Source organism: Babesia bovis, assembly GCF_000165395.2.
Source record: "Babesia bovis T2Bo chromosome 4 map unlocalized Chr4_1, whole genome shotgun sequence".
Classification (NCBI taxonomy): Eukaryota; Apicomplexa; class Aconoidasida; order Piroplasmida; family Babesiidae; genus Babesia; species Babesia bovis.
The window spans coordinates 1019002-1037874 of NW_026261571.1; the positions used below are offsets into that span (position 1 = coordinate 1019002).

General features: G+C 40.9%; 8 protein-coding genes across 8 annotated transcripts; 3 read left to right on the plus strand and 5 right to left on the minus strand.

Annotated features, from left to right (window-relative positions):
• Positions 1-700: 700 nt before the first annotated feature.
• On the minus strand, positions 701-1753 carry BBOV_IV008500 (putative Ser/Arg-rich splicing factor 2). Its single transcript, XM_001610722.2, has 4 exons — positions 1351-1753; positions 1043-1221; positions 957-1004; positions 701-914 (listed from the first exon to the last, which is right to left on the minus strand). The coding sequence occupies exons 1-4, from the start codon at positions 1642-1644 to the stop codon at positions 869-871; spliced, it is 567 nt and encodes a 188-aa protein (XP_001610772.1). The 5' UTR covers positions 1645-1753; the 3' UTR covers positions 701-868.
• A 550-nt stretch (positions 1754-2303) lies between these two features.
• Positions 2304-2767, plus strand: BBOV_IV008510 (Cofilin/tropomyosin-type actin-binding family protein). Its single transcript, XM_001610723.2, has 2 exons — positions 2304-2518; positions 2557-2767. Exons 1-2 carry the CDS (start codon positions 2323-2325, stop codon positions 2721-2723), a joined length of 363 nt encoding a protein of 120 aa, XP_001610773.1. The 5' UTR covers positions 2304-2322; the 3' UTR covers positions 2724-2767.
• BBOV_IV008520 (protein kinase catalytic domain family protein) lies at positions 2693-5007 on the minus strand. Its single transcript, XM_051767667.1, has 9 exons — positions 4778-5007; positions 4593-4742; positions 4434-4556; positions 4242-4395; positions 3880-4207; positions 3672-3844; positions 3273-3636; positions 3076-3238; positions 2693-3041 (listed from the first exon to the last, which is right to left on the minus strand). The coding sequence occupies exons 1-9, from the start codon at positions 4965-4967 to the stop codon at positions 2743-2745; spliced, it is 1944 nt and encodes a 647-aa protein (XP_051623307.1). The 5' UTR covers positions 4968-5007; the 3' UTR covers positions 2693-2742.
• A 619-nt stretch (positions 5008-5626) lies between these two features.
• Positions 5627-6189, plus strand: BBOV_IV008530 (putative ribosomal protein L31). The gene is made up of 3 exons (XM_001610725.1): positions 5627-5658; positions 5765-5913; positions 5952-6189. The coding sequence occupies exons 1-3, from the start codon at positions 5649-5651 to the stop codon at positions 6147-6149; spliced, it is 357 nt and encodes a 118-aa protein (XP_001610775.1). The 5' UTR covers positions 5627-5648; the 3' UTR covers positions 6150-6189.
• Positions 6190-6442: 253 nt separating this feature from the next.
• On the minus strand, positions 6443-7947 carry BBOV_IV008540 (DEAD/DEAH box helicase family protein; the record flags this gene model as incomplete). Its single annotated transcript, XM_001610726.2, has 5 exons — positions 7755-7947; positions 7681-7720; positions 7498-7643; positions 7371-7462; positions 6443-7334 (listed from the first exon to the last, which is right to left on the minus strand). Exons 1-5 carry the CDS (start codon positions 7917-7919, stop codon positions 6443-6445), a joined length of 1335 nt encoding a protein of 444 aa, XP_001610776.2. The 5' UTR covers positions 7920-7947.
• Positions 7920-12651, minus strand: BBOV_IV008550 (HAD ATPase P-type IC family protein). The gene is made up of 10 exons (XM_001610727.2): positions 12053-12651; positions 10067-12019; positions 9112-10030; positions 9008-9078; positions 8787-8972; positions 8617-8750; positions 8524-8581; positions 8363-8488; positions 8125-8326; positions 7920-8089 (listed from the first exon to the last, which is right to left on the minus strand). Exons 1-10 carry the CDS (start codon positions 12547-12549, stop codon positions 7952-7954), a joined length of 4284 nt encoding a protein of 1427 aa, XP_001610777.2. The 5' UTR covers positions 12550-12651; the 3' UTR covers positions 7920-7951.
• An 80-nt stretch (positions 12652-12731) lies between these two features.
• Positions 12732-14543, minus strand: BBOV_IV008560 (uncharacterized protein). Its single transcript, XM_051767618.1, has 4 exons — positions 14252-14543; positions 13928-14152; positions 12909-13891; positions 12732-12871 (listed from the first exon to the last, which is right to left on the minus strand). Exons 1-4 carry the CDS (start codon positions 14468-14470, stop codon positions 12796-12798), a joined length of 1503 nt encoding a protein of 500 aa, XP_051623308.1. The 5' UTR covers positions 14471-14543; the 3' UTR covers positions 12732-12795.
• Positions 14544-14615: 72 nt separating this feature from the next.
• Positions 14616-18680, plus strand: BBOV_IV008570 (uncharacterized protein). The gene is made up of 2 exons (XM_051767306.1): positions 14616-18213; positions 18513-18680. The coding sequence occupies exons 1-2, from the start codon at positions 14715-14717 to the stop codon at positions 18671-18673; spliced, it is 3660 nt and encodes a 1219-aa protein (XP_051623309.1). The 5' UTR covers positions 14616-14714; the 3' UTR covers positions 18674-18680.
• Positions 18681-18873: the final 193 nt, after the last annotated feature.

An 18873-nucleotide genomic window follows, 5' to 3' on the forward strand; every position in this document is an offset into this window, starting at 1 on the left:
AGTACCGATAGTGGTTGAGAAATATAATAGGAAAAAACATGAATGATATACTTTATATAATGATGGGGTGATACACCACTTACCCGATTAACGTGTCAGTGTTGAGCCCGCTCGGGAACGGTTGCCCTGGAATTTAGTCGACTGTGCTCGTACAGGATCACTTCTATAGTGAATCTGTTTACCGGTGCCATCAGCGACAGTTGCTGTCAACAGCCGTGATGATGAGTTGTACGTTCTGCCGTTCACGGAATTAAGTTATCAAATTTTTTAATTTGCTTGACGTCGATGAAGTATGTTAACCTATATGGTGACAGCGGTATTGAACGAATCTGAACGGCACCAATTTACACCCAAAATGTGTTATATTCCTTCTTAACAGTTTTGTTGCATTTATTAATTACTTCTCGTTTGTATACTTAACGTTATAATGCGATAGCTGTTTGCAACCAGTCAGTCTTTGTTTAATCGCTACCTCTAACTACTTAGCAAAGTTTTAATTCACCAATAGCCTGTAATATAGGGATGTTCTATGAGCTATTATACCACTTGTGACTCTGATGTAAACACCTATTTTTTTAACGTTGTATTTTGCAACTGTACAGGTTCGAAGCATATGTGAAGTCTTCGGTATGTACGTCACCCGTTGTCGCCTAGATATCGCATACTATCCAGACAAAACCTATTTCCATAAAAATACGTCAGCATCATGTATATCTATTGAATTATGTGACTGCTTCATTGAGGCTATAAATTTGAAATGATACTTTTCGTTTAATTAGCTGCATAAAAGTTGTCCACTTTTGTGCCATTGTGGCGCCGTATCGCGAGCATAAACCATGATAGGTGGATGGTTTAGAAAACCTGGAATTCACCTGCTTCGCGATGCACTTCTTGAATAATCCCTGGCTCCATCACTGGAATATAAAATGAACATGATGCACATTAATTCAACTTACGATCGCCTAGGACTGTCACGGTTGCGGCTTCTGCTGTCACCCTTCCCTCTGTATAACGTTGGTGTCTAGGAATCCCCAACACTCACCTTGGAGAGTTGATATCCAGTGATCTAGAAACGCGCCTATCCCTTTCACGTGACCTGTAACGATCTCTTGACCTCGACGGTGAGCGTCTTCTACGACGATCGTAAGATATTGACCTGCGACGCCTATCTCTTGAGTATGACCTGTCACGGCTTCTGCGCCTTCTACGTTCCCGACTTCTCTGCACGGTTGTCAAATCAGATTTAGTGAATTGATCCGTATTTGCTTGTTCTTCTTCGCGAGAACGGACCATAGCCCCTTTGCGATGAGGCCTTTTATTTGAACGCCGTGACTCGGCGCCTTGGCTTACCATCTGATATGGGTCGGACCTCCCATGCTTAGCAACAAACACTTCAATTTTATTTCCATCTAATTCATAGCCAAACATTTCACGCATGGCTTCGTCAGCGTCGGAATGAGAGAAAAACTCAACGAATCCGAAGCCGCGCGGCTTCCTCGTGTAATAATCAAGGGGGAGATAAACATCGCGAATTTCTCCAAACCTCGAGAAAGCAGCTCTCAGCTGATCAGGTGAGGTCTCATATTTGAGGTTCCTAACAAGCAACGAGGCGTGCCGTCTATCATGTCGTTCGCGGCTTCCCATTGTGTCCGTTGCGTTAGGACCCTTAACCACTGTCCGACTATATAAAAAAGACAGCGATATTATCCACGTTGGGAGTATAATATTCCCGTGGAATGGTGTTTTATAGAGTGATATAGTTTATTGTAACCTCTGCGCCACGCGTTCCCCATTTATCAGAGAAAGGGGAGCGTTGCTTGTTTTACTAAGTCCGTTATGCGTGAATATTGCTAATAGGTTCGACACATCCAGTATGCTTTGGTTGTATGTGCTTCTGGCGTTCTCATACATCCAAGACATCGCGAAGGATGTGGAAGGCATCAACATCGCCTGTAGCTATAGTTTGTAAATGCTATTCCCTCATTATCGCATATAGTTAAAAGGATCTATCTTTAAAAACATGTCCAGATCCGCATTATGTGTCAATCGCAGTGGCTGGGCGGCGCTTTTGTGATCTGCACGTGGCACATGAGTTGAGCTATAGTGGCACATCTACTAGTAAATTACATTGCATGTATGATAATATTACACATTTCAACTCATTGAGTAAACATATGCTGATCGACGTATCGCGCAAAACTAGTACTGTTACCTTTAGCCCGACATATGCGTTGATGCCTGCGTGCTCATCTAACCCCCGACACACACTTTAAGTCAATTTCATTCTAACTGGTGTAACTCAAACACACGCTATAACCAAAAATGGAAAGCGGTATCAAGGTTCCTCAAGAGACCATTCAGGTCTTCAACCAGATGAAGCTTAAGAAGTCGTGCAGATACCTGATTCTTGGTATATCTGGTGACGTTGTCACTGTGGTTAACCAAGGCTCTGGTGAAGTTGACGAACTTTATGATGCTCTCCCAAAGGATGACTGTGCGTTCGTATTGTATGACACTGGTACGTGTGCAAAATATTTTGTCTCATGTTTGTCTTAGGTCGCTACGTTGTTCTCTTTATGTACGCTTCTCCTTCTGCGCCGACAAATTCGCGCACTATCTACTCGACTACGAAACAGACTGTCGAGAAGTCACTTGAAGGATCTAAGGTATACAAACACCTTGTCGAAGACAAGGACGAAATCACGGAAGCCCTTAAATGCTAGGCTTAAAAACTGAAATTGTTTAATGTTTTGCCGGAAAAGGGTCGAAAAAATCGTCGAAGTCATCCATATTGTCGTTGTATTTGTTCTTCTGTTGTGTTATTTCCGTGTTTTTATGACTTCGTGTGTTTAGTGCCCATGGGTCACTTCTACTCGGTGATTGTTGTTTAATCGGGCTTCCAAACCCAATGTTCTGTCTCATATTACTTGCATTTGGTGATGTCCCTCCTAGATTCATAGGTTTGTATGTTTGTAGACCCTCCTGCGTAGATATCGGGCTATAATCTTGCTTTTCCTCTTGGTTTTGGCGAGTGCTCCCACCTGTACACTATGCTATGCAACATATAATACTCACCACTGTATATATGTCCTTTTAGTGACTCTAGAATTGCGTATACAGTTTCTATACCCAAACGTCTAACCTCCGGTTCCTCATCCAGTAGCGTGTTACATGCCAATGGTAGCAGTGTACCGACCTTTTGCTTGACAGAGAAGAACCCGTGTGATGCGGATATTGACTACAGAATAGTGATGACTACAAGCAAATATTACCTCTAGCGTAGCAATCCTTGATTTAAGAAAGTTGTCATTTAATCCAACTCGCCATACCTGCGGGACCACTTTATCCACTAGTTCCTGTTGCACAAACGGTATGATTTTAGCAAAGCATATTATTGTATTAACCCTGATTGTGGGTTCGCAATCTTCCGCACATTTAAACAGTAGCATAGCTACATGATGTTGTTGTCGTTTCTTAATTTTCTTCATTACATATACCATTGCCTTTACTGTTTCATCTCTAATCTGTGAAGCTACATCCCCGAATCCTATAAGAAGTGGTTCTAAAAGGTTGTTTGACACCTCATCTTCGTCTAGAAGTGGGTCTAGATCCGGCATGAGTTTGAGTATGCTATATCTAGGAAGAATTTAAGATACATTTGTGGAACCCACCTAATGGCTCTATCAGGTTCCTTAAAAAGTTGACATATGTGAGGGTACACTTTACTTTTAAATTCGTCCTTAATTAGCGATTTACAAATTGCAACAACTGAAACCAATATTTGCGGCACTAGCGCTTTATGTATAGATATAGCCTTGAGCATTTCTGGCAACAGTTGTTTACACTGCGGTATATGTTTCGTAGATAACAATAACTTACTGCGATATCTGTTGGTATTTGTGGTAATTTCGCTGGCAGCTGTTCGAAAAACTGTTTGGTTTGGTCTTCTGTTTTAATATGCAACTCCATAACAAAGTCCATTGCAATTACCGCCGTGTTATTTGCAAAATACGGGTGTGTCCGCAAGATTTGCTCCAAGTCGACATCACAGTTAGGTGACATGAGCTGATCAATAAGACCCCTTAAATTTGCTGGGACAAATCTTTTCAACGATAATATATCGCAATCGTCTCTCCTTATGCTATACATATCCATCTGTCCGGATATAAGGGCGTATACCCAGCACATTAAGGCACCAATTCCCCATCTGTCATAATGTTACTATTATGATAGGTACTTACAGATCCAATTGCTTAACACTCTTGAATGCGTTCGTTGATACGGGCATTTTCCAACCGTTATGCCATATTGCATGCCATTTAAGCTCCGATAGAACCCTGTGTACAGAAGTATTATGGTCTACAGTGCATTCGAAAGAAGTTAGGCACCAAGAGCCTGAACGTATATTATTTATAGAGCGAAATAATACATACCATCTTCACGTACGACAACTCCATTTGGTGAGATTAGACAATGTGCCTTATTGCATTTGTTGTGTAAAAAGCTAACGGCGGAAATAATCTGTGCAAATCCAAGTGCGGGATCCGTTGAAATTGCTGATACTCCATTGTATGATAGATATATAGACTTACTCGTTGTTGACAGTGGGTAACAGCGTTCAGTTGCGATAGTAATGCCATTTTCATTTTGCTTTACCTTGAGTACTTTCAGTACATTTGGATGAACAATTATTTTGATTCCCTGGAGATGTCTCTCTGCAAACTCCTGGTCAATATTGTTTCCTGATTATATAGGTTATTTCAATTTGATAACTTACCAGTTGGTTCACGATTTTTTAGTGAGAATTTAAACAGAGATGCTAATGTGTCATTGGTTTTACTCTTGCTATTATACCACACATAGCTCTGTAAACGCCCGAATGGGCTCTCCACAGGCTCCTCTTCAGTGTAACCTATCCCGGAAGATGTGAACGATATTGGCGATTTTCCCGTTATGTATTTCAACATTTTGTCGATCCAAAACTAAGATCCGGCGTTACACCTCAAGGTGATTATCAAAGTTCTATGCATTTCATATGTTACAAATTAAAATTAGGCAGCGATACATATGTTTTGTTAATGAAAATTGTTAGCAACACATAGGCCTATGTGCACGACGGGGTGTCGTATATTGCTAACAGAAGTTTCTACGCATAAATTATTGTTGAACAGACTGTTTTACATAATTAGAACTACTCATTCCCGTAATTCAAACCTAGAAAGTGCCTACTTCAACGCTAATCTAACAGGGAAACACATTAACTGCTCATTGGACCACCAAAATCCAGATAATCGTAGTGAAGCTTGGCCACAGGTTATAATGCCATTATATACCCTGGCTAAACATAATTACAAGTGCTACCTTAGATGACCAGGGGTTATACCCTGAAACGAAGACATATGACACAATACCAAAATGCTATTCAACATGCTAATACAGTACATAAATCGACCAGATACAAATTTAATTAACATATATTTAAATTAGGTGTAAATCATAGATGATAATATGCAATATATTTTGAATTTATCTATCCACTGTTGTAATGGTTGGTGGCGCCCGACACTGAGGTGCCTTCGTCGTGGCGGTTGATGTTCAAAGTGATATCGAAATAAACAATTATACATTCCTGTTATTTGCCTTTAAAAATGGCTAAAGGTAGGTAATTTTGGTTTTGACAGTTGCTGTGTTTTAGTGTTATGGCCTGTTCATCCCACATTGTCCATGAACTCGCTGCTGATGCCTGATTTAATGCTATATACAGACAAAGTAAAGAAGAGGGCTCTTCAGCCAATTACTCGTGATTACACTATACACCTCCACAAGTTGGTTCATCGTGTTTCTTTTAAGAGAAAGGCCCCAACTGCCATCAAGAAGATTAAGGAGTTTGCTTCCAAGGCCATGAAGACAAAGGTATGTCTCCATTCTTGTGGTTGTACATATTACTATAGGATGTAAGGATTGACACCACCCTTAATCGCTATATCTGGTCCAATGGTATCAGGAACTTACCTCGTCGCGTACGTGTCCGTGTGTCACGTAAGCGCAATGATGACGATGACGCTAAGGAGCCCATGTTCACTCTCGTTCAGCACGTTCCCGTTGAAGACTTCACGGGTCTGCAGACTGAAGTTGTGGCCAGCGAATAAACTAGCTTTGTGCTGAATGTCTTTGGTTGTACTTTGGGTTGTTTGGTATATCAAGTAGTGTAGAGAGATAGGTGTTTGAATGCATCCACTGTAGCATGGATATTCTACAAAGGGCCATACGTATTTGTCCATTAAATGAAAAATAAATTAGTTATTGTGCACGTTTTTGTTGTAGGCCAATGTGGGCTTTCTGTAATTGGTTTGTCACATGTATGCATATTTGGGTGTAAATCACTACACATATACCACAAAATGCGTGAATTAGTTGTTAGTGTCCTTGGAATATCTCTAGTTCATGGAACAGTGGTGGTACCTATGCTGATGCCGCGCTTGATTTTTTTACGTAGCCCTCGCTTACGGCTGAACAATGAGGGTAAATCATTCATATGTTTATTCAAGAGTTCGCAGAACTCCCTGTCACCATCTTCCCACAACAGAACCGTTCTACCATTCAACATGTTACGCGCAGCTCTACCAGCCCTATGTATATAATCCAGTACGTTCTTGGGGAAATCGAATTGAACTACTAGAGAGATATTTTCAATATCAATACCCCGAGATATAGCATCGGTGCATACTATGTATCTGTTACCTGTCTGTGGATCAAGTGTCTTCAGCTGTGTAATAACGTCAACATCACGATTAATAAGACCGAGATCCATACGCGGGTTTTCTTTCTTCAATCTAGTGAACAGCTGTATTGACGATTCAACAGATTTGCAGAAAATTAATGCCCTCTGTTGGCGTTGGACTTGTTTCAATGCAGAGTGCAATGCAGTTATCTTGTCCTCATAGCTTTTGCAATATATAGACTCATGTTCTATGTGTCTGGGTACGGCATGAACGTTAGCAGTTGAAACGACATTGATTTTTTCAAAAAGCCTGCGAATAGTATTTTCCGTACTAAGACGCCCTGCCGTAGAGACTGTGGCAGCGGCCAAGACTGTCTTCACCCTATGACTTGCACGATGCAAAAATTGGCGCAGTAGTTTTTCATTACACTGCTCTACCAATTGGTCAGCTTCATCCAAGACCAAATATGCGATATTCAAAAAAACGTCAAGTTTGAAGTTCAGGTTGTATATACTAAGCTTTTTCTCCAGCTTTGGTAGGGTACCCATGATTATATCTGGCATTTCCTGGGTTTCTATGTCGTCAATCATTTCCACTCGAAGCCCAGTTCCCCTAACCAGTTATGGACATAAGAATATATTGGCCTACCTCAAGATATTAGACACTACCCCGTGAGCCTGGTGAACAAGCAGAGAATTAGGATATATCATAACTACCCTCGGGTTAGCCACTAAACGTTCCTGTTCATTTGATATTATATAGGAAAAACACTTACAGTGGTAGACAACAAATGTAGTATTGGCAATGTGTACGCCAAGGTTTTACCGCTGCCAGTTTCAGCAGAGATTAACACATTGGCAACATTGGTGTCGCAAATGGCGTGCCATGCTGCCTTCTGTATGTCACGTGGCTCCACAATGCCTAATCAATGTTTAATACATGGAATCCTGCACATTACCGAGGGAAGCAAGATTTGAGCGTACATCTTCCCCAATATCCTACAACGGTTTGTATAGATTACATATAACATACTTCAAATGTAAATGAAGCTTGGCGTTCGCTGTCAGTGTCTAAAACAGGTTCTGCGTACCTGGTATTTGGGAATCCTATGGAATATGTGCTATTTAAATGTTTAAATGCAATTACTGCTCCCAGAATGTAAATTATGAGTACAAAAATCGATTGAGATACTATCATTACTAATGTGTATTCAATGCCTAAAAACAGGCTTATACACTGATGCGGTCAGCGCTATACTTGTGCCCAATGAGTGAACTCATCGCTTTGGGGAATTCGCTTCCGAGCAAAAAGTAAGAAATTAGACCGTTTATTACCGCATTGGCTACGTTGAGAGCGAGGAAGAGTACCTGTCAACAATAGAATAAATGAATCGTTAACCTACCCTGAACTGCGTTGGAAGGATGTTGTGACCACCCTGTCCGTGGAATGGGTGACCGTTGGCACTCGTTGTCATCAACCGTAAGACTGGAAACACAGTTTTTTGTGACACTTCATCAGTACAGTTGATGCGGAAAAGACACGTGAACTTAGATGGCCCTGTCAAAAGAAGTCCCGTGAGGATGCTGTTGATTCCTAACCAAGTCCTGAGTTAATTGCTTAATACAGAAACGATAACATACAGCGTAAAGTAAGTGTTTCTCAGTACAGATTCACGGAATATACCACCAAAACTGAATACCAGAGCCGCATTCACCACCTGATAGCACAGCCATAGACATACAGTGGGCGCCTCGAAGTTATCGGTTCTACAAACAATAAGTATCTATGAAATACCACCTACAATATCCACCACTTCGCAGCGTCAACCTGGCGATTATATTGTAGGCTGCTGGGTATACCTACAAAAAGTGATCCCTATTGCAATGCCACATACCAGTGTACTCGTAGAGCTTGAATAGCAGCGTGAGGAATATGAAGTTAACGCCAAACATAAGTCCAATAGAACTAAGTGTAAGCGGACCAAGGAGACTAGAGGTTGGCGAGCGTATCCGCAGCTTTTCACTAGGTCTGTTTAGGAATTAGTGTAACTATGGTGGTTCCTACCTTGATAGCGCCATGGTGTGACTGAGGCTTAATAGAATAGCGTTCTCCAGCAATAGATATCCCCATTCAGGCATAACGCCACGGCACCGTTTAAACAAAAACACTTTAACAAGTGCAATCATCAGGCCAAACAACAGCATGAACTTGAAACAAGCCAATGATGTCACAAGGCTACCACGACCTTCCCTATATACCATAGGCATCACAGAACATATACATACCTTATTAAAGTGATCACTGATTGCAGTTTATTGTTCTTGGAAGTAAAGGGAGCCACCATTGATGAGGCGCCCTGCAGAGTATAGATCATTCAACAAGAACCTACATTAGTTAGCGATAAACCAGCATGCGATGATTGCAATGCCAGACAGTCGTTAGTGCCATCACCACACATCCCAGTGATTATACCCAAACGCTTGAACGCGTTTATTACTTTCACCTTCTGGTGAGGGTTCAATCTGGCAAATATACGCACACGGAGAAGGAACTGCTCAAACAAGGCCTCGTTGGTCGCTTTATTATTCGAACACCTGCCGAATGTGCGAAGGATGCTTTCCCATTCAGTCTCGATATGCTCGAATGCATCACCAGTTAGCGCGAGATTAACGCAGTGGGCACCGAAGTATAAGTTCTCCTCATCTAAAGGGTGTTGAGGAAAATGCCAGACTAGATTGCCATCAATCATCTGAGCATATGGGCCTGGTTCACCATTGTCGCCTAACATGCCAACACTTTTCGCGACATATTGCGACGCGGGAATATTATCACCTGTTAGAATAACAGGACGCACTTTGGCATCCTGCAACGTCGATATTACGGGAACGCTCTCTGAACGCACTGAGTTGTTGAATATTAGCAAACCGCCCAAGTTAAGCTTGGATTCCACATCCTCACGCTTATATATCGCATCGTCGTCAGATAACACCTTGTAACCTACACCCAGCACGTAAGCACCGGCCTTAGCCTGATCATTAGACAAAGTATCAAGGTCGCTGTTGTTTCCTTTGGAACATGCAGCAACGTTTTCATAAGCACCCTTCACAAAAGCAAAAACTGCACTCTTATCGGCGTTAGGAGACTTTATGGCAACTACTACGGACGATAACTTCTTTTGGTAGTGGAAATCGAATGTACGAAGCACTTCAATCACAAGATCACGGTTGTTGGGGCACCTGATATACCTTCTAGTATTCCCGTCAGAGTCGATAAACTGCTCGATGCTACAACCAGTGGAGTTGAACATGCTACAATGTATTGCGTGTATTTAAACCAAAACCTACGATTTATCAACCTGGTTACCCAGGTTGTCGTCGTTACGAGGAAATACAGAATGGCAAGTGGCAACAGCCAAAGACAATATCTGATTCACAGTCTCCTTGTCCTTCCTAAAACCGATGAATGAGGTATTTCTTATGGACGTTATGTGGTTCTTGATATCATCTGGAAGTATCAAATCATGTCCTCGTTGGCCCAGCCACGATGTCATAATTCCATCGAAAAGCAAAGCGTTGTTGGTTAATGTACCAGTCTTGTCAAAACACATGACACGGAGCTTCCCAAATATCGCTATCCTTGATGGTGCAATGCAGCCAATAGATTCTGATTTCGCTAAACGTTCACAAGCCCTGCTTTGGCCTATAGACATCATGGCACTGGCCCATACTGGTGCTACCTGTGATAAGGTACCCAGGCAGTAAAATATAGAAGTCATATTCCATCCAAGAGATTGTATTTGATATGATGAGCACATAAATGCGTATATGCAAGTTAATATAAACACCATGGGTAATTGAGTGTCGTACTTTAACCTAAATTGATTGGGAAATAGAACACCCTTCATCTGCTTACCCTTTGTGGTATATACACCAGTTGCAATTACGACAGCCACAGCAGATGCAGCAATTTCCTCGTTACCAACGACTGAAATAACGCGAGTACCCGCTTTTAGCATGTGTTCGGTAACACACTTGTGTTGCTCCTGCTTGGATCCAGAAACAGGCATGGAAATGTTAAAATCAAAAACGGAAAGAGAATATCCATATTTATCAAGGCTCAATTTGCTCTTTCGCAATGGGATTGATTCACCTGTTATTGCACTCTCGTCTACAATCACATCGCCACGAAGCATAACCATGTCACTTGGCACCTCCCAATCAGAATCTACCCTAACTATATCACCAATAGCCAGTTCTGAAGCAGCTACCGATTTAGTCATATTTTCGCGTAATACAGTGACAGTAGAACTTGAAGCTGCATTGGCCAGTTGATGTAAATCTTTCTGCTGCTCATTGATAATGTTCACTTTCTTTACTATGGTGTACAGGACCATTATTCCCCAAATAGGGGCACTGATGATACTCTTCCAGTATATGCTTTTCAATATAAGATATAATTGCAGGAAAAAAACAGGGTCCGTAATCTCACGGTAAAGCAACATAGAAAAGGATAATCGCTCAACGGTAATAATGTTCTTACCAATGTCATTAGTACGCCTATATGATTCAGCTTCAGTTAATCCACCGTTATCAAGCAAATCTGTTAGGTTGGTGTTCCTGAGGTAATTCGTCACCCTAGAACTAGAGTCCACAAAAACACCACTCTGAGAGTTGAAAGTGTATTTCACACATTGGTAGTAGAAGTACCGTTCATCACCTGAATACTCTACTTTAACGTACAAACGAGCTGCTGCATCCTTGTATTTGTCAAAAGTTACCCTTAGTACGCTGTCAGGAATGTTAAACTTCAACTTCAAATATGCTCCTAATGTACTGAGCCACTCTCGCAACGATCGCAACATATCTTGTTCACCAGGATGAGAAGTATGCGAATAATCCGTTATATGAACGTATTCGCATGATTGGAGACTTTGGGGAACCATAAACATACGCTTGCCAATGTACGTGTTACGAAGCATGACACAGGCCATCAATGAAAAAAAACCAATCAGCCACGATATAAAAAATGGTTTAGCGCGTAACTCCCAGTCTCCAATACCGTCTACCAGTGGTATGCACATTTCGTTGCAAATTAAAGCTGTTACAACTATTTGGCATAAAGCAGTATATAGAATCATAGATCGTATGACATACTTCCCAGGAGTTGTGAAGTTGTAGCCCTGCTGTTTCATCTGTATATATACGTCAGATTCGTCAGACACTGTTATGGTAGGTAGTTGATCCAGAGGTTCATACCCATCACTAGAGGGACGTGACATTAACGCTATCGCAAGATGCCTAGGAAATATGAAATCATTTCAGACAACCTACCAAATGGCCAATAACAACAAAATTGCCATCGCTATCATGTTAAAAGCCAACAGTTCAGAAGACGATATTAAAGTTGCCTCGCTTTTACACCAACGAGAGTACGGATATGTTGGCCATGGGCCGTCTGAAGGGTCTTCATGATCATTAGATCCACCATTTCCATTGGATTCCGTACTATCAACCGATGATTCTTCATTTTCATCATCAGATTTGTTTAATAATAGCTCCCTGTGGTTTACATCGCTGTCTACGTTATTCAATGCTACGTACAGTCCACCATGTCTAGATGGACTAGGATCAGTTTTTCCTACATTGGCAGCAATATTATGATGCTCTGTTATTAGCTTATCACCTTTCAAAATATGCAGATCATGTTCTAATATAGAATCCTGCGAATGTGCTATGGAATCACCTATTCCCCTATAGAGGTTTCGTTTCGCCCTGGAAGTAGGTGTATACCATATTGCACATATGCCTAGTATTACAAAGCGATACATCGTATGCGACACTTATGAATTAATAATGTAATATAAAATCTTGCCAATGTAAATAAAAAAGATTAAGACATCGGTTATAGGGTGTATTGCGGAGTGTCGCGCACCAATTAATCTTGTCTAATTGCTCATTGCCAATCTAAAACGTTCAAAAAACAAACACATACAAAATGTATTCATCGTAAAAGTGTCCTAATCATATAAATTGTAGCTCTATGGCCCTTATGGTGGACATTATATCTACGTGCTCTAGTGATTCGGTTTTCCGATAGGCTCTGCCTTAGGACCCCTTCCACAATGTTGCAAAAGTTGCTTTATATCACTCCTATAATCATATGGAATTACTATACTGCCAAACCAACCTAATGTGCGATGGAAATGAGGCTATTCTTGAGTGGTTTATACCCAGGAGGTAATCCTCTAATAAATGCGATCCTGTAGTCCACGGATAACTACACAATAGACGTAATATTTGATATGTTGCCAAATGAGATAGCTTTGACACCCCTTTCAAAGCTTCATTGCCTACTGTACAGCATGATATCACCTTATGTGCAACATCATTAGTTATAGACGTGGTGTACTTTGACGCATTTATGGCTTCAAGTAAACACAATACTGTGTAAACACTTGGAATATACCCTTCATCAATATAATAGCCAACGAGAGACATCAATCCGTCCCATGTTGCCATAGAAATCGGTACATCTGACATTGCCAAGGAACGCATGGTATAAACATGCTGTTCCAGTTTATCAAAGCCATAGCAAAACATGGTCGATGGCACGATTGTTCCTATATTTTTAGAGGCGTATATATCCAGGGCTTCAGATACGTTAATCAAAAGACTCTTTGGTAATTGAGTACGTCTTATCCGATATGTTCTATGGGACCCATACGATCGAACTTTTTCAAAGCCACTGTCGTATGACCACGTTTCAGTTGCCCTAGATGCTGCTGCCGAACAGAATATGGCCATATGGTGTATATAAGTAAACAACTCCGCAGGGATGTATTCCAAAAGTCGCTCCGTAAGCATATCAATAGAATCATCATTCACGGTACCACTAAATGGACGCCTCACAACAAAAATGGAACACAAATGGGCAATATCTACAGAAGACGCTGTGCTTATAGCCTCCTTTAACTGTAACGCCAGCGTGTTACACAACTTCTTGCCAGGAACCATAGCGTTGACTCGCACCTTGAACGGTTTGGGATCGAGAACCTTGCCCAACTTCTTTGTAGTAAATAACTCATGTTTTTCAGGATCCAGTTCTGTAGTTCTCTGTTTATTGCCACTAGCACTATCAGATTGGCTTGGAGCGTTAATTTTATCTTGACACTGCAGCGCATTCACACGGGTGATTATACCACATACCACAATCAAAGACGCCTTCTGCTCAATAGACATGCCATTTACACCGCAATGAGAATTACGAGGTAACCTTTCGTCAGAAGTTTGCAATAAAGGTGGTTCTCCATTCCAAGGATCAATAAGCACGGGGTTGAAGTAGTCAGCCTCCACTATTGATAGGCAATCGCGGAAGAGGTTATGCTTAAATATACCACTTCTTAAACAGAGATCCAACGTATAAAAGGCTTCCTGTGAACAGATAAACAACACGTTGTTGTTTTGGCAGCAGATATTATATATGCAGGACCAATAGTACAGATAACGATATAGCAGAGCACAGATTCTCACCTGATTGGATAGAGTACATCCACGAACATCACGCAACGTCTCAGCAATACTATTAGTAGTTGATTCATCAATGCGACTTTTGGATTTGCTGAGCTCATAAGCCGCCCTTATGGCAGCAGTATGATGGGCTCGAAGGCATCGTGTCCTAATAACACAATTACTAGATTCCTTTGTAATGAATCCAAACCTATGACCGATGCAAAGACCATATAATCCCATAATCTATATACTATTGTGTATGAATGCAATGCTATTGCTTTTCTAACGCGCACATGGATATCGTAGTGTGTACAGTACATCTGCAGCCAGAGATCTACACCTTCAACTCAAAAGTATATATAACAACATTGTTATGTATGTTGTATTTAAAATGACCGTCGAATATTATTTGGAATCCCTAATGTTCTGATACACATTTACACAGTTTGATTGTCAAGACCAACGCTCCATCTTCTTGATTTTAATGGGCTCGCTACCAGAACACACGTACATCGCAGAATTGCTCAATGATTCAATATCAACCGATGCCAAGTCACGGGAGAGTGCCTATCAACGTTTGCTTGAACTTGAAGCAAACCCGAACTTCTTGGCTAGAGTTGTCGATGTAGCCTACCTAGCCGATGAAACCATATCTAAACTTGCTTTTATCTATGTGAAGCATGCGTTTACTAGAACTAGGGGTATTTCGGTTGCAAGATCTACGCAAAGTGCTGTCATAGATCATGTCGATGAGGCACTGGATAATTTAAAGTCTAAATTGGTTTCTATTATTGAATTGCATTTAGCTGATAATGGGCGTCCAATTGCCAAAGATTTAGCGTTGTTAGTGAGGAAGGTATCGCGATGGAATTATCCACAAACATGGATGAATTTGCATCAGCTCCTTGTAAGGGGATTCGATGCCGCTATTGCCAACAGAGCGCCATCAACAGGAACACTGAACTGTATATTTATATTGTACCATATATTCAAAGAAAAATGTTCTATGCGCTTGTTAAGAGATCGAAATGTCACTATGCAGGTGGCAGAAGCATGGTATCCATACGTATCTAAGCTGTGGGTCCGACATTGGTTGGGACCTTGGGCATCGGGAAATATAGATGCTAATATAATTAATACCAACTTCACAGGTATTGAATTGGATATTAGTCGTTACCTTGATAGTCTACTTATCGCATTCTATACGCATGGTCTTAGAAAGGTTTACGAGAATTCTGAGTTGTTGGAGCTTCTGAGAATTATATGTTCGAAGTTAAAAACGCATCTTAGAGCTCTTAAGGAAATGTCGGACAACAATACATTGATGGAAAAGAATACTAAAAGGCTTTTACGTGGAGCAGCTGAACTCTTCGATAAGGAAGCAATGACATTCGCTTTCGTAGACCCTTGTCTCATTCTAAATCCAGTGTTTGATTACCTCATCGACGGAAGAAACGAAGTAGTAATAAATGGTTGCATGGACGTGCTCATTAATTGTTTTAGGTCACCGGTGGTAAACAATGATAGATATATGCAACAATGTGGCTCCACACCCGGCCACCAAGGCAGTAATCGGGAAATTACCAAGATAAATGACAAGGATTTTGTAATCTTTGAAACTTTCAACGAGATGAAACAACATTATGATGAATATGCGATGTCTTCAACTAACTATTCAGGACCTAACTCTTTGAAAAACAGTTCCAGCCCTACCAAGGGCTCATACAATTCAGCTGGAGGAATGGCTGAACATATGTCCAAACAGGCAACGTTCTTGTTTTGGCGATGCATAACACTACGAGGAGGGATATCAGCGCTTGTGGAATTTTTGCGAGATCGTTACATGATGTTACCTAGGGATATTATTGAGGAGTGGAACGTGGAACCAGTACCTGTAGATGACCCACCTCATCCACAGGGTTACACTGTTATCTCAGAAATGAAGTTGTCAGGGGCACAAATGCTTCAATATATTGCGGAAGGGTTAATAGCAGCTGATCCTAATACGGAATATGCACGTATAGATACATTCACACAATTGTATACGATAGCATATCAAGGCATAGCGTCCTTCCATACTAGTAAACACTACTTATCGTTATTACAAAAGATGAAGGAGGCTTTATCTGTTGTGAGTCCGGAGTGGACTAAGCTCCTCGTATATCGGTGCAGTCGAGTTATAAATATATGGGTAGATCGCATCCACTTGTTTGAGGAACAAATAAAGAGCGAAATTATGGTATACTTGATGCACTGCCTTTGCTGTCCAGGTAATTCTCAACTAAGTATAAACCTTCGTGCACAGCATGTTATCCCATTTTACCGACTTTATAATAAGACCATCGATGAACCATTCTGGGATATTTTGCGTCATGGGTCCGATGTCGCAAGAATAATTTCGAGCTTGGTTGCACTGGGCGATGTTGAAAGCCCTATTATACAGCACAGTGCAATGGAGTTATTGTGTAAAATGTGCCTGGAGTTTGATAGTGAGGAGAACAACTTTGGAGCGCAACTTACAGAACTACTGCGGATATTCGCTACACGATGCAATAACCTTCAGGTAGCAGCTTCACTTTTACAAACATCTTTGGGATTTCTAAATGCATTGGATTGGCAAAGATGCTATGATGAAGAAAATTATGTCAATGGTCACCTTCGCAGGTTTCTATTCCATCTCCTGTTTCAAACGCTCGTGATATCAGACAGAAAGGATTCTAAAATGGCTGTTAACCAACAACCCAAGATGTTGTCGACCTGTAGATACATAGAGTTAGAAGAAGACACACTTACTTTATGGGTTTCATTACTTCGAGTATTGCCAAGAAATATAGAATCCGTTGACAATCAACTTCTCACCAACGCTTTCATTCTGTTACCGCTTTTTATTGACTACCTTCTAGGGTATGAAAGCAGCAATACGGTACCTCAAATGCGTCTGTCATATGCTTCTCCTTTACACATTGATATTGTTACGGAATATTTAACTATTCTCATCGACTTAAGCAAAACCTACCTCCCGTCTGCCTCCAGTGGGATGCTATATGAGAAAGATAATGAATTGTGGTTCCGAAATATTGCCAATAGCGGCTTGTCGTACGACTTCAGCATATCAAAGGTTCAGAACATATGCATAGCCGTACTTAAGAAACACGATGACCAAATGTATCATAGTGGGCTCCGTCTCTTGAATATTCTCCTCTTCGGTTTTGGTAGGGCATGTTTCGTAAATCGTGATATGTTACTCGCTCTTTACGATCTGTTACTACAGTTCTGTGTTACTCTGGACGAAGCAGTAATCTCGCCGGAAAGAGCACCTGTGGAACTTCGTAGGTCCAGTATATCATGTCTAGTTAGTAGCATAGCTGATGACAGTGATACAAAATGGCAATTATCAAAGGTTTCAAGAAACGTGGTGGAGTCGGTATCGTATCTAATACCAATCCTATCTCGTTGGGGATTTGATTCCCCGGAGACGTATAGAGAAGCCTTTCTAAGAGTGCTGGAGATAAGGTGCTTCGCACAGCCGGAAGCTATTTTACTCTCATTGGTACACGCTGCCGAACAATTCCACAATAATGCTTATCTCAAATTGGGCGCTCTGGTTTGTTGTTGTTTTATGACTGAAGTTATGGGAACTAAAGTGCCTGATATGAAACTATTTATTAGGCAACAGGATTCTATTACCCATTCAGCGAATCTGATGCATAGCGGAAATATGCAATCGGACGTTACTAAAGTGAACTCTAGTGGTGTATTTTTACCATCTTACATGTTGAGGATGATCAATAATATATTCTCTGTCTTTGTTAAAAGCAAAAAGGACTTTTGTTTCTCCATAACTAAAGCAGCTATTCAAAAGGAAGGAGATGACTATACCAAACCATATTCTAGACGTTTTCATCTCTTTGCTAACGTGTCTGCTACACATTCTTCGACGAACATTCCCATCTCGGAATTTACAGCACAGGATCTCTTTTACGGTATGTTTGTGTACTTGAACATTTTCGTGGTCTATATTTTTTGGAACTGTTGTGTACTACTTAATACAAAGTGATTGGTGTCAACGTATCGGTGTTTTATAATAAAAACTATTTCACCTGGTGCTTATGTGTTGTAACTGTCACTTCTGTGACGATTTTGACTGCATTGAAATCTGTTGAGCAACCGGGTGGTATATCTTGTATGCATCTGTAGACGACGTAATTAGAAAGTACTTGTTTTTAGTATACATCACGCCAATAAGTATAAGCGACCAGTAAATGTTACCATAACCATTCAGGAGCTATCAAATCAACGACGAATTGCATCATATTGCTTGCAAAAGCCTTAGGCAGTAAAGGAATGCCCGCGAGCGTCGAAATGACCCTAGCCGAGGTTGAATTGTATCACGAGAAGTTAAGAGAAATCCTAGCGGCCTGCTGCAATAATAGACAGTATTGATATAGCATAAAACATGTCCCTAAAGTAGTTGGGAACGCTATATAACCTCAAAATTAGCTGTATAAACCTGGTATTATACGGAGGACACCTCCGGTTGTACATCATCTAACCAGCAATCTAATCGACGCAATTCGAACGAATGCTGCTATGATTATTAAATCTTAATGCCTTTTATATATGTTAAAAGATTCTTCGATGAG